The sequence below is a fragment of the Zonotrichia leucophrys genome, chromosome 15 (assembly GCF_028769735.1).
Source record: "Zonotrichia leucophrys gambelii isolate GWCS_2022_RI chromosome 15, RI_Zleu_2.0, whole genome shotgun sequence".
Taxonomy (NCBI): Eukaryota; Metazoa; Chordata; class Aves; order Passeriformes; family Passerellidae; genus Zonotrichia; species Zonotrichia leucophrys.
Window position 1 is genome coordinate 10,095,255 of NC_088185.1, and position 14,189 is coordinate 10,109,443.

The window sequence follows — 14,189 nt, forward strand, 5'->3', positions numbered from 1 at the left end:
GCTACACCCCCCTGTCAGGGTGAGGTGAGACAAGAACCAGTTCTGAAAGGGAGCAGACACAGGGAAAACAGGGAGAAGGAACAGTGAGGCTGAGATGCCTTGTCCATGGCCTCTGTCCTGTCCACAGGCCAGCAGCTCCCAGAGGTTTTGGCATGGAGCACAACCACGGAGGGTTCATCACCATGGAAGGAGGAACCATCACATTTTAACAGCAGACGTTAAAATGAATGTTTGTACCTACCACAGACTGCTTACCACAGCCTGGTGATCTGCTAGCAGGCCTTACCCTCCAGTTTGTTACCACTCTGTGGTTCCTAGAACAAAAACACTGCAAAGGCCAGGCCCCAGATGAAGGTACTGTGGCCTGTAGTGGGTCTATGTGGCTGCTGTGCAGATCATCACAATGGTCCTGGATGGGCAAATGATGGGCAAGACACGGTACCCTGTGCTGCAAACAGTGCTGGCCAAGAAAACTGGGGAGAACAAAACAACCGGGGTTGGAGACAAGGAATTCAGGAGCACTAAGCTGTGTGAAATGCCAAAATAACAGCAGCTGCATTTTACAGCAGGGGCTGGGTGCAGGGCTGGGGAAGAGCTGCCTGCACACACTGCCCTGGCAGCCTTGGCAGCCTGTCCTGGGCAGGGTGTTCGACGCCAGGGGCAAAAAGGGAGCAGCTGTACCCCGAAACACAGCGGGAGCCAGCGCTGCACTGGCGCAGCCATCCCGGCAGAACTCATCCCACAATGGTGCAGTGTGTGGATGCTTCCGTTTGGTAGGAATCCTTCTGTCTGTGTGCAGGCTGCTTCTAGTTGTAATGACAAAAAAGCAACTTCAATGTAAAGAGAGGGGTGACACACCTGCAGGCCTCAGCTCTGTGGCAGTGAGGAAAGGGGAATAAAAACCAGTAACAGCTGAGGGAAAGCCAAGGGTAAAACCAGACAGCGTAAGTGGGGAATGCTTTGAGAAATGTATCAGTGTCATTTCAGTTGGGAAACTTTCATCATTTAAGGACTTGGCCTTCCATCTGTACCCCCTCAGATGTCAGAGCTGACGGTTCCAGCGCGCTCTGACCGCCCTCAGGGACGCACCATTGCCCATGGCTCCAACACCGCCCTCAGGCACTGCCCGGGGCACAGCGGCTCCCGGGGCGGGCACGGAGCCGTGCCCGGCAGCAGTGGGGGCTGAGGAGGTGCGGGGGTAGCCTGGCCTGGAGCTGACCATGGAGCCTGCCCTGGGGCACCCCATGGAGCCCGCCATGGAGTTCACCATGGAGCTCCCCGCGGAGCTCCCCATGGAGCGCGGGGCATCCCGGAACGGCCACGCCGGGCTCGGTTCCCTCCGGCGGGCGCGGGCCGGGCCCGGCGGAAGCGGAAGCGCGGCGGCGGCGGCGGGAGCGCGGCGGGCGGTGGGTGCGGGCCTGGCGGGGCTGGGCAGGGCAGCGGCGGCTCCCGGGGTCGCGGTCCCGGGGCTGCAGGCCGGGCTGGGCCCCCGTGCCCCGCGGAGGTCCCGGTGCGCCCCCGGGCCCCTTCCGTGCACACCCAGGCGGGGCTGGGTCTGTGCAGGCGCTGCCGCTCCCGGAGGAGAGCGGGGACAGAGCGGGACTGAGCCGTCCCAGGGAGCGGTCACAGCCCCCAGCCTGCCAGAGCTCCAGGAGCGCTGGGACACGGCTCTCAGGCACTGGGTGTCTGTGCAGGGCCAGGAGCTGGCCCGGGTGGTCCCTTTGGGCCCTTCAGCACGGGACATCCATTCTGTGATTATTTGTTTAGAGCCCCCCTCAGCTGCTCTCAGCATCCTCAGCAGGGTGAGATAACTTACTCTAGCGCGGTCATTTCAGGCTGGCTGCTTTTGGAGCAGAAAGTTCCCCTGGTGTTGCAGCTGGCGAGGTGCAGCGCTGTGTGCGCGGGGGCAGGAGGCAAAGATCGAGCAAAGATCGAGCCCTTGGCTTGGGGGGGCTCAGCAGCTCTGTGCTGTGTGCCAGGGACCAGCTGGGTCAGCTCCCTGCCTGGCTGGCTCCGGTAGAGCTGCTCATGTGTAGAACTGTAGAACATCATCATCAGTGGCTAAAAGCTGTCAGTGCCTTTGTTCAGAGCGTGGTGTCACTTCACAATGGGTTAATCACGTTTCTGAGGCTCTTCAACTCAAAAGCACAGCCCAAGGCCACTGATGAGTTTCCTGCCTGCTGGTGTTCCAGCTGTGGGAGTGCTGTGCTGATCCGGCTTTCCCTGCTCCTTTAGATCCACGGAAATGGGGAACACGAGCAGCGAGCGCGCGGGGCTGGAGCGCCATGGGCACAAAGGCGCCCGAGGGGACAGCTCAGGAGGAGCCACCAAGGAGGGGGACAGACCCAAAATCCTCATGGACAGCCCTGAAGATGCAGACTTGTTCCATCCAGAGGAAATGAAGGTATTGCTGGTTTGTTCTCCCAGCATTGCTTGCTTGGAATGCTCTGGGGCTGTTTGGAACCTGCAGGGATTTTGTCATTGAGTTTACACAGAGCTGTCCACCCCCCTTCCTTCCCATGCCAAGGAGAAAGTGAATTGGTGTTTAAGCAGGTATAATTGCAGGGAAGAGCATTATTTTGCCTTCCATTCTTCCTACAAATTTGGAAGGCTTTAACGCCTTTGCAGAATTTGTGCAAATGAACTTGTGAACAGTATCTAGAAATGCATTTTGTATTCTGCATCTGACAAAACCTGCTTGTAGTAAACTTAGAGAATCCTGCCTGAGGGCAAAAAAAGCTTTCAATACAGCACAGGTTGTCCGAGTCTGGCAGGAAAGAACCTTTTTTGATTGAGACATTGTGCTTGCAGGCTCCATTGGAGAAAGAAGAGTTTCTAGCTTGGCAGCAGGACCTGGAGGTGAATGACAAAACCCCCACTCAAGCTCGGCCTACGGTGTTCCGCTGGACTGGAGGGGGGAAGGAGGTTTATTTGTCAGGGTCCTTCAACAACTGGAGTAAGATTCCTCTGACAAGGAGGTAAGGCAGTGCTGCTGCAGCGTGTTCCCCATGGACTGGCAGTGCCCAGAGCCATGAGGGAGGTGGGCAGCTCAGAGATGGCATTGGGCTGGGTTTACCACTGTCCTGCCTCTCTCCTCTGCCCTTGATGACTGAGTGGCTTCTCCATTCTTGGATGGCACAGGGTGGAAGCTGAGCTGTGTGTCAGTTCACTGGGCACAAACACAGATAACCCCAAACTGTCCCTGCTGTGAGCCTGGAGCAGGGAAAGGAGAGCTGGTTCCATCACACACAGTGTCTGTGACACATCCTTGCCATGTCAGTGGCTTTTGCCCAGCTCAGAGGGCCCAGAGGCCTGTTGGAGCAGCATCAAGTGTTTCTCAGCTTTTTTGAGATGCTTCTAAAGCCTTCTGAAGAATCAGGGAGTTCACAGCCCAAGGAATTTGGAAATTGCCAAGCAGCAGCTCTGCAGACCCAAAGTAACCCAGAAGTATTGAGTTGCTGCTTTTATCTGCTCATTGTTCATTTATTTCATGGGCATTTGGGAAATGCAATTTATGATGGCAAATACTGAAAGGCAGGGAAATATGAGAAAGCTGATCTTGTTCCATCAGCAGATAAATGAGGTCTCCTGTGCTAACAAGTAACATGAAGATGTGAGAGTGACTTTACAAAAGCTCAGTGCCAGTTATGGGATGTCAGGAGTGTAGGGGGACTCACTGTCACAGAGGAAATTATCATGAGCATTAATCATAATTTGATTCCTTGCCTTTGGATTGCATCAGAGATTCTCTGCCTGTTTAAGGTTTTGCATGAGGAGGCTTCTGCTCTGTGTCACAGTGTGTGTCACAGCTTAGAGACCAAGGCACTTCTCAGAATTCTGCAGGGCTGATTGTTTGTCTTGAATTCCAGTCACAATAACTTTGTGGCCATCCTGGACCTGCCAGAAGGAGAGCACCAGTACAAGTTCCTCGTGGATGGGCAGTGGACACACGATCCTGCAGAGGTAAAGTTTGCTTTGAGTCTCTGTTTATTGATTGAGGCATCTGAAGAGGAGAAAGGGGCTGTTCAGGCTGGTGACAGAGAGGTTTCTGCTGGCTGCTGGCCTGGGTGGCAGCATCAGCCTGAGCTCAGAGGGCAGGAGATGCAATGAGGGACAGGAGCTCTTGGCCATTGGTTTATAAGTGATGCCAAGCTTTGCTTGCCCAGTGCCAAACTGCCTTTTAGAGCATTGCAGCAGTGCTGGCAGCCCAGAGCTCGCTGTGCCTCCCTGGCTCTCTGTGCCAGCATGTTGCTGTTGCTGCTCTAGATCTTTTCACAGTCCAGTAGTTGTGCCAAAATCTACCAGGCCTGTTTTTCCTCCTCTGCTATAAAAAGGGCTTTAACCCCAGCCTGGCCAGCAGTTCCCCACGTGCTCAAGGACAGTGTCCAGAGCTGGTGGCACAGGTAACTCCAGCCCAGACTGACCCCTGCCTTGTCTGGAGCCCTGTGGGCTTGGCAGGTTCAGCTGGCATTTTCCCCTCCCAGCCCTGAAAATCCTGCACTTCCTCTTAACCTAACACTCATTGAGCTCTTCTCACATCTGGTTCTGTCACATTTCAAAAGTAATTGTACCTCATTCTTGGTAATGCTGATTGTGCAGTTCTGAGAATCTGTTAGTCCCACAGGCTTTTTTTATTCTGGTTTTTCTGTCTTGTCTTTTGGCAGCCAGTAGTAACCAGCCAGCTGGGTACTGTCAACAACATCATCCAGGTGAAGAAAACTGACTTTGAAGTGTTTGATGCTTTGATGGTGGACTCCCAAAAATGTTCAGACATGTCTGGTATGAGCTCACTGGTAACTTTATGTCACACTTTTTAGAGCTGTTCAAAATTGCATTTTCCCTTTTTATCTGAGTTGAAGCTCCAGCAGAGATTAATCTCCACTTGTGTCAGGCCCTGTGATGTGTGCAGGAATCACGAATGCCCAAAGGAAGAAAGTGGAATGCACAGAGGGGGAAGCCTGTGACAAAGCAACACAGACCTGATGAGGAGGAGGTCCTGGGTGCTCAGTGACTTTGTTTGCCTCTGCTGTGTGCATGGCTGGGTTTAGGGCAGTCACTGGTGCATCAGTCTCTGCTTTACCCCACCAAACCAACGTTGAGAGCCTGTACTGCTCCTACTTCAGTCTTCTCTGCTAAGGAGGTGGCTGAGGGGGTCAGGAGTTGCACTCAAGCAGGGAGAAATCAGGTGCATCTCAGTCATCACACAGGCTGGGGAGTATCCTCACAGTGTAGTGTAAATGATCTACCTAAGAATAATACAAAAATGCAATTCTGGATGAAGTTTCACGTTCCAGTGTAACAGGAGAGGGGGGATTTAGCTTGAGCCGTGTGTGAGGTCAGCCCTGCCCTGTTGGCTGCTGAGCTCTGTAGGGATGGAGGCCATGACTGAGGCAGCGCCTTCCACCCTCCTGCAGCAGACCTTTGAGCCTGGGGCAGGAGCTGTGCTTGGGTGTGTTTGCTCTGTGTGACTTTGCCCTGGACAGAGCCTTTTTGGAGGAAGTGTTGTGTGATAGTGGGGCAGGCCAGGAGGAGATTCTAGCAGAGGCCTTCCCCCACAGCCCAGCCTGCAGGGGGGAGCAGTTGCCTTTCTCAGGTGCATCCCATGCCCTTGCCCTTGTAGGGCAGCCTGCACTGTGGGCTGTGAGCAGGAGAAGTGCTGGGCAGAAGTGACAAAGAAGTTCTGAAGTGCAGTTGTGCCCTCAGAACTCTGCTGCCCAGAACCTCACAGCTCCTTCCAAGTCAGACTTTGGGCACCTTAAATCCCCTCTTGGGCAGGGACTGATCCTCTGGCACTGCACCAGCTGCTGCAGTTGTACTTAAGTGCCATCGATTCCTTTAGGCTGCATGTACCTATAAAGAGCAGATGTTCTCACAAAGCATTCAGGATGAAATATTTACCATATTTACCATTTGATCTCTGGCAGAGCTGTCCAGTTCACCCCCAGGACCGTACCACCAGGAGCCCTATGTCTGCAAGGCAGAGGAGCGCTTTAAATCCCCACCCATTCTCCCTCCACACCTGTTGCAGGTCATCCTGAACAAGGACACAGGCATTTCTGTGAGTACATCACTTTGGTTTGCTAAATAATGCCCTTGAGGGTGGGAACAGGTGGGGAAAAATCTGAATATGAGCATGGGACAGCTTAGGAAAAACCTTAGAATAAGTTATTGTGCTGGTGAGTTCCTTATTATGTATATCCACAAGGATTCATCTGAAGTAAATCTATTTTTCTAGTTGACTGTCTTTAAAATGGAAATCTGAAATGCTGTTTTCCTCCCAAAAGCTAATCTTGTTAACTGTTAAGACACCAGAAGCACATAAGGGATAATCACAGTCTGATTCATGGTGCTGGTGAGAATGCAGAGGGTTTTACCCTGGGGTTGTTCTGAAATGGTGACTGTGTTTGTGATGGACTCAGTGGCTGGTCACAGATGCTGTTTGTCACCCCTCAGCTGTGAGTGAACTGTCACTTGTGTCACTGTCACACTGTCACTGTCACACTGTCACTGTCACACTGTCCCTCTTCTCTGCAGTGTGACCCCGCTCTGCTCCCCGAGCCCAACCACGTCATGCTGAACCACCTGTATGCACTTTCCATCAAGGTGAGAGCCAGGGCATGCCGTGCCCAGGGGCAGCCTGGGTGTCTGGCCATGGCACTTGCTCACTTGTTTTCCCTCCCCTGTAGGATGGAGTGATGGTGCTCAGTGCTACACACCGTTACAAGAAGAAATACGTGACCACTTTGCTGTACAAGCCAATATGAGCATCACAGTCATTTGTGACCAATTGTTCTGGGCCAGTGCAGTCTCAGAAAAAAATGCTTCACTTAACCAAATGTACTTCTGCTCTGTGCTGTAGCAAACAAACTCTGATTTCATATTTTTCCTGAGACTTCCAGGTTCTCCTGTATTTGCCTTATTTTGTTAGCCCCACCGTGGAAGTTCTTGGAAATGGCAGCTCCACAGCACCCAGACAGGTGGCCAAGGTGTCAGTGCCCCTTGTCAGCTGAGTTAAAAAACCACCAATTTAATTAGGCTGAATAATGTCAGGGCAGCAAGAGATCAAAGAGCTTTAGCAGCAAGGCAGACTGGGAGTCTGCCAGCCCAAAGTCTGGAAAGTTCAGGATTCTTGGGGAATCTGATTTGAGCATAACACTCAGCAAAAGCAGGCTCATTACTGCTTCCATTGCTCATCAAACACTATTTCAGTAGCAAGTTCCAAACTTGCCTGGCTGAAGTAAGTGTGAATATTGATGATCATTTTGTAGCAGCCTTTTCTGGGCAAAATCAGCAACATAATCATCACTACAAGCTCATTATTATTTTACGGTAGAGTGGGGTGCACTGTTTCTACTGTGAATAGCTCTGTAGTTTTTTCTCTTCATGAGAACTGAAATACATCTTTTCCCCTGTGGAATTTCTGGTAAAGACAATTGTTTTTAATGGCTGGATTTTTCTGTAAATCATAACTGTGTCTTGCAGTAATCTGCTTTTGGAAAACTGGTTTCTCTTGCTGTCACTGATGAGGACTCCCTTAAGCTGAGAAGGAAGGAGATGGATGGATTCAGTTTAGGGATGAGTCCCTCAGTAACAGCCTGAGGGTGACTGTGAGTCTCCTGTGTCCAGTGGCCAAACTCACCCCTCAGTGTCAGCAGAGTGCTGGATGCAGCACCCTCTGTGCCCAGGGCTGGAGCCGGGCAACTTTTTATTCTGTTTCTGTTTTCTAAGTGATTCTAGTAATGCCAGGCTGCCTGTCCTTGGTGCTGACAGCCTGTTTTATCCCAAAACAAATGCAACATTAATGCAAACCTGCTGCCAGTGTGCTTGTTGTGGTGCCTGGGGCGCCGTGACCGTGCCAATGACAAGCAGCCCCTCCCAGCGTGGGGAAGCAACTTTGCACAAGTCTGTGAGGACTCAGAGTGGGGACAGAGCTGCAGCAGCCACAGTGGGAGGGTGCCTTGCCAGCCTGGGGTCTGTTCACCAGCCTTGTTGCAATATCTTCAGTAGCTGAGTAGATCTGGGTCTAGTGCAATGGTTTTCTCTGAAAACTTTCTTCATTCTGTGCTATGGATAGTATTTAGTATTCTGAACTACAGAATTGCTTGTTTTCAACCTCTTTAGAAACAAATAAAACATTTTCAAGAGATGTGGGTGACTTGTCTTGTTACTACCCTTCCCCCCTGTGGTAACCTCGCCTCAGTGAGTTATTTTGTTATTACATGTGATTTCCTGATTGCAGTTTTATGCCTTGGTGGGTTGTACAAGCTTTTCATTAAATGGTGCAGATTGAAACACTTTCTCCTCTTGCACTCAGTCAGTGAACAAGACCGAGGTGTTCATGCTTATTTCTGATGTAAAGTTTAGAGGAAGGACAGGAGTCCAGTTATTTAAAAGCTCCAGCAGCAGAGCTGGAAAGCTTGGGATGGGCCTTAAGCCTCCTGTCAGCGTCTTTGTTCCAGCAGCCACTTCAAGCAGACCTTTGTCCTCAAGCCTTTGTCCTCACCAGGGTGACTCTGCAGGCCCCCTCCCCTGTGTGAGGGGACAATCTGTGACATTCTGTGTCCTTGCAGTGTCCAGGAATGCCAAGGCTGTGGGGTGTGTGCTCAGTGCTGGTACCTGCAGAGCACTCCATGTTCAGCAGTGCATCAGCTATGGTGGAACCACAGGACAGGAACAATTGTGTAGAAAGCTGGAGGATTTTTAATTTTGATTTTTGGTTGGTAACCCCTGGCCCTGTGTCAGCTGGCAGAGGGCTCAGTGCAGGGACTGCAGCCGCCACTGCACCATCAGCTTTTGCAGCCCCAAAGGTTGGGAGCCCCAGGCTGTGGGGGCTGCAGGAGGGACCCTCCCTCTGCTCCACCTTCCCTGCCCACGGGACCAAGCCCAGCTGTCCCCAGGCCTCCCCAGCCACGAGCAGCAGTGACAGAGGCGAGCTGGTCCCTGGCACCCCGAGTGCCAGTGCCAGGAGCCACAGATCTCCTCAGGTAAGCCACTGCCACCCTCAGCCCCCCAAAGCCCTTTCTCTCCAGCAGAGTGGAGAGGAAAGCTGGTGGTTTTGGTTTTTGCCAGGGGGTGGGTTTTGGGGTGTTACATTGCTGGGTCATTTTCTGCTTGACAGGTGAATGAATTAATCACTCTGTGTTTCCTTATTGCAATGGGATGAATCAAATCCCTCCAAAGGCAGAAGCTGGATCAAGAGTTGGATTTATTAGCTCACTTACATTCCCCACCCACAGCTCACAGTCTGTGCTGTTATGTTTATTCTTGGCTGTTGCTAGGAGAGCACATTTTTTTAAAGGTAGATGCAGACGCTTTTGTTACAGTCACTTTTGGGGACCCTGGAGTAAACCAGTACAGGAATAACAAGAGCTCCCTGCCCTCCCCAACCCCCTGAATTTCAGCACAGCATGTGGGGGTCAAGCTGACATGGATTTGTGTAGGTTTCTTGGGAATCAGAAAGCTCAATAAATAATTTTTTTTTACTCCACCAGTTTCTGGATTAATTTAGTTTTGTTACAATTCGGATCATGCATCATAGGACTGCAACAATGAGCTTTAAATAAGTATTGTTTGTGCACAGTAAAAGAAATAAAGGAACATTGAACAAGTCAGCATTTCATCATATACATCATAGTAGGCACAATAGATAAAATCAAGCAGCTCGGGGTTGATGGAGAGCATGTTCATGGACAATGTCATGTAGACCAAATTGTAAGAGGAGCCATTGGGTGCCACCCCCAGAGCCCCCACCAAGGCCTTTCTCAGGGCTGAGGGGGTGGGTATGTGCACAGAACCAAAAACACTCAACAGTAGGAGGACAAATTAAGTTACTGTAGGCAGCAGTGTGAATATTAAAAACCTCTTCCTGTGAAAGAATACTTCAGACCCTGTAAAAACTAGTTCAGTTAAAAATAGATGTATTTACATTTAAGTCTGATCTAGCAAGTTTTCCCAGCAGGTGTAAGTTGAGCTGTACAGTAACTGCAGGTTGTACTCAATCTGACTGGATTTGTGAATGGTCTTTTTTTAAAGTTGCAGCTATTAGGCCTTAAAGCACCAGCATTTTACAGCAGTGGGATGAGGAACTGCCTCCCTCCACTTTGCTCCCAGTACACTGCTGGAATAAGTCCCCAACCTGTCATTAGATCACACTCTTGTTAATTAAGATGCCTTTTTTCCAGCTCAGGGTGTGTGGGGTCACTTACCAGGGCAAGACTGTTTTCCCAGACACTCACAGGAGCTTCAGCTCTGCCCCTGTCACCGGGGGGCAGTGACTGCTGCTCTGGTGAAGCACCTGCATAAACCCACCTGGGTCCGTGCATGTGAACGTGCCTGGGGTTTGTGAAGCCACTTATGCTACCGTTCAGGGAATGAAGAGTATTAAATGCTGAATATTGCAGGGTTTGCTCTGGGGTCAGCTGTGGATGCCCCAGAGCCAGGAAAGGGGCAGGAGGGGCAGGGGCACTCCAGAGAGAAGGAAGCCGTCATTTCACCATGCCAGTCAAGATAGTTATTTGTTTTATTTGGTTATTGTTCAACAACAAAGTTCAATACTTTCCCGGTGGAGCTTTGAACTGTCCCTCTGGTTCCCTCCCTTGTCAATAATAAAAAGGTAATGAAGAAAAATCCTGTACTTTTAGAGACCTAAAACCTCATTGATGCTAACAAGCTTCAATTGCAATTTAATGTTACAATATTTCTTCATGGGAGCAGGAGGACTGAGGCGAGGCCCCTCCAGTGTCTGAGGATGGCTGTCCACAACCACCAGTAAAACAAAAAGCCAGTGTTGAAAAACGCACAGTTTACAATAAAAAAGTAGAAACCAATTCAATTCCCTTTTGTTACGAATATAAAGTTTCTTGTAAATATGTACAGTCCTTTGAGCTATTTCTATAGCAGGAAGCATTTCACGAACAAGACACAAGATATACACTTTCAGGACTCAACAAGCCCATTTCTGAGGTCTTGAAGATCTTCCATGAGATGCAAAGATTTAAAGACTGATCTCAGTGACCTTTCGAAATATTCAGACCAGGAGACAAAAACTTTCAGCAAATTTCCTGCCAAATCATCTGACTGAAAATAACCCAACAGACAAGAGAACAGAATACAATATTCATGAAACTCGCCAAGGGACACTGACAAGGCATTGGAATTTTGATGGGTTTCTAGAACAGGTTAGCACAGGCTTGCAAGGGACTAGCAGAAGTTTAAGTGTGGCGCCAAGGGAAGAAGATTGGATGCAGTTTTGCTCTTTCCAGTTGTAAAGAACATGGTTGTTCACTTAGAATGTTGCTATTGCAGAGTGAATGGTCAAAACCTGCTTTGAAAATCATTTGCTCTCTGCTTCATGTTCACAGCAAAAGAGAATAGGAAGCAATAAAAGGCTCGAGGTCAGACACGGGGAAGCCAAGGTGTGTCAGCAACTGCCAAAGCTGCTCCCTGTGGGTGTCCTGTGCCAAGACACCGGATCTGATTGCACCACAAGCTACAGCTCACGGGAGGAGCCAGCCCTGGGGAGCTGAGGCTGGCAGGACTCATTGCTGAAGAGACCACGTCCAGTGCTGAGAGGAGAACACAAGTGTGACTGTGATTCTTGTCATAGAATAAGGCTTGGTAACTCTTCGGTGCCAAATTTCCAGAGTAATTAACGGCTATTTGCAGCGTAATCTAAAGGTTTCAGTTAATTTACAAGTGAGGTACAATACACTACTCAGCAAAGCAACCTAAAAGGAGAGAGCCAGTGATGGTGCAGCAGCATGCAGTGAACTGTCATGCAGAAGACCTGGATAAAGTCTTACAACCCAGTAGCTTATAGGTAATGCACTTTGTCTCAGGGCCGGGCAGGGGGCTTGGTTAAAGCAGGGTTCTTCCCTCCCCATCAGAGCTGCTCTAAAGCGATTTTAGTGAGAACAAAATAACTTTCAGAAGTGGCAGGTGAACAGGCTAATCAGAAGAAATTTTTCATGTGTTCTGTGGAGAACATCCAACCACAGCTCCTATTGAAAGACTCACTCACCTTGGCCCTTCTGTTTCCAGGCCATCAGGGGCTCCCAGCACATCTCAGAACTTTGACCAACTCTCTGTTAAGGGGTGCTAACCACAGTGATGACCTGGGGTAGGACACGAGTCCCATTTCCTGGATGAACTACTAGGGACTAAAGTGGATACAAAAAGTTCATGAACTGCTTGAAAGAGTAACAGTAGTACAAAGTGCAAAAACAGGAGTGCAGGAAAGTGCAGAGAAATTAACTGAGCTGCGAACGGTCTTGGAAAGCGTCACGGCTCCCGCTGCGGAGCGAGCTTTGGCCCAGGAATGCTGTTTGGGAGCTGGGCTGCAGACAGATGGAGTGCATATTCTCAGTATATTTCCTTTTTTTCCTGCAGGTCAAGACGAGTAACTTTGTCTAGCTGAGACTTACACTGAAGACTGGTCCCAGACCTGGCAGGGAAACAAAAGGACAAGTTACAAGTCACGGGTGCTTCTCTTCCAGGCACGAGGTGGTGGGAGCAGTACATCCATCACCTGCTGCTGCCACGGAGCCAGGGCTCCTGTCATCACAAACACTGACATGGCTAATAGGCAGAGTAGGCCTAGGTTAAGGTCTGCTAAGGGGAATGGAAGGGGCAATGGGGTTCAGGTTGAGATTGCTAGAAGTAAGGCTAGTATTGGGGTTGTGATTAATAAGATTGGGGAGGATGTTGATGGTCGAATAGGTTCTTTGATAAATAGTTTTTACTCCATCTGCTAGAGGTTGTAGGAGCCCGAATGGGCCAACAGTGTTTGGGCCCTTTCAGCCTTGTATGTAGCTTAGCACAGCAGGCTCCCACGTTCCCTGCTCCAGACATTATTCCCCTTCAAGTCCTCTATCACTTGCTAGTAAATGCACAATTGCTTTCAGCCCATTCTAGGGTCAAGCAGCTTTTGCAGTGCCAGAACCGCCCAGGGCTGGTGGTCACAGGGCCAGTGAATGACTGACACCATGTGGGCTCTGCTCCAACAGAATTTGAGGAGCAGGGGGGTGAGCTTTGATCTGCTCTTGTGCTTTGCAGTGCCACCAGCCCTTCTGCACTACACCTCCAAGCCCTTCCCTGAGAACAGACATTCCTGCAGGCTCCTGCCTTACCTTATTGACTTGAGCAAGAGGAGTCCTGGCCCCGCTCGCAGGCACCCTGCCCCGGCCGCCGTCCTCGAAGAGCCGGCCCGGGGAGCGCTCCCTGCGCGTGCTCAGCAGCCGCCCCGGCGACTTCTCCCTCTCCAGGGGCCGCCCCGGGGACTTGTCCCTGCGCAGCTCCGTGCGGCCCTCGCGGTACCGGTGCGGGGTGCTGGGCTCCCGGGGGTGCCCGGGCCCTTCGGGGGGCCCCGGGCTGGAGGCCACGCGCTTGGTGATGTGCTCGTTGTACGTGGGGGGGCCTCTCTTGTTCGGGCTGCTGTCATTCAAAAATAATTGACGCGAACCGCTGAGTGACAAAAACCTCCCGTCACGTTTTCTTTTAGCAAAATTGTAACTTTTCCCCCTGCACCCTTAGGGTGAGGAGCATCAGCCCCTCCCTGAGGCAAGATGGAAAATGCAGAGGTATTTTGGCAGCTGGAGTATCCATCACGTGAGCCACACTGGCAAAGTGCCTTAATGAATTGCCAGCGTAAGTCATGTTCTCTGGCCTGTTCTGTACACAACACCTTCTCATACACTCCAGCCATATGCTTTTCCATATAAAAATACACTAAAATTTGATATATGTGTTTTCACACAATTTTCTGTAGCTCAGGGATGTTTAGGCCAGGCTGGGATGAACTACAAGCCTCAATTTCTGTTTCCTTTGCACACAGTGGCACCATCAGCCCAAGTATTTAATTACCTGTATATCACATCACAACTTGCCAGCACTAATCTCCCTAAGGCAGACCCATTATTTGATAGAAAGGGGCTCTTGCTTTACATCTTGTTACAGCCAAGCCGTGTTTAGTGTCATATCAACAGTATCTGAGCTCAAAAAGCTTTGAAGCCAGAGCTCTATCACAACATCAAAGCAAACCAGCACAAGGTCACAAAGCATTTGAGGAGATTATCCCCATCTAGAGCTGATGCTTGTTTCCTTGTGGATATTAAGCCATTAGTGACTCTATTCCAGCATTACAGTAACAGTCACCAGGCTCTAAGAACACAACAAGGGCAGCCCACCACAAA

General features: G+C 50.4%; 2 protein-coding genes across 8 annotated transcripts in view; one reads left to right on the forward strand and one right to left on the reverse strand.

Moving 5' to 3' along the window:
• Positions 1 to 1,370: 1,370 nt before the first annotated feature.
• Positions 1,371 to 8,146, forward strand: PRKAB1 (protein kinase AMP-activated non-catalytic subunit beta 1). Of its 2 annotated transcripts, none has more exons than XM_064726977.1 (8): positions 1,371 to 1,406; positions 2,236 to 2,404; positions 2,812 to 2,978; positions 3,870 to 3,963; positions 4,665 to 4,779; positions 5,925 to 6,058; positions 6,535 to 6,603; positions 6,687 to 8,146. In XM_064726977.1, exons 2-8 carry the CDS (start codon positions 2,246 to 2,248, stop codon positions 6,762 to 6,764), a joined length of 816 nt encoding a protein of 271 aa, XP_064583047.1. In that variant the 5' UTR covers positions 1,371 to 1,406; positions 2,236 to 2,245; the 3' UTR covers positions 6,765 to 8,146. The 2 variants fall into 2 exon arrangements, with proteins under 2 accessions (XP_064583047.1, XP_064583046.1); XM_064726976.1 differs by lacking the exon at positions 1,371 to 1,406 and adding an exon at positions 1,662 to 1,802.
• Positions 8,147 to 10,501: 2,355 nt separating this feature from the next.
• CIT (citron rho-interacting serine/threonine kinase) overlaps positions 10,502 to 14,189 on the reverse strand; it is a 69,035-nt gene continuing 65,347 nt past the window's right edge. For 3 of the 6 annotated variants that reach the window (XM_064727172.1, XM_064727171.1, XM_064727175.1), the window contains exons 47-48: positions 13,128 to 13,461; positions 10,502 to 12,442 (exon numbers count right to left, since the gene is read on the reverse strand). In XM_064727172.1, the coding sequence (XP_064583242.1) occupies positions 12,419 to 12,442; positions 13,128 to 13,461 (358 nt within the window). In that variant the 3' untranslated portion in view covers positions 10,502 to 12,418. The remainder of the gene's footprint in view (positions 12,443 to 13,127; positions 13,462 to 14,189) is intronic. The other 3 variants (XM_064727174.1, XM_064727173.1, XM_064727177.1) reach the window with 1 other exon arrangement.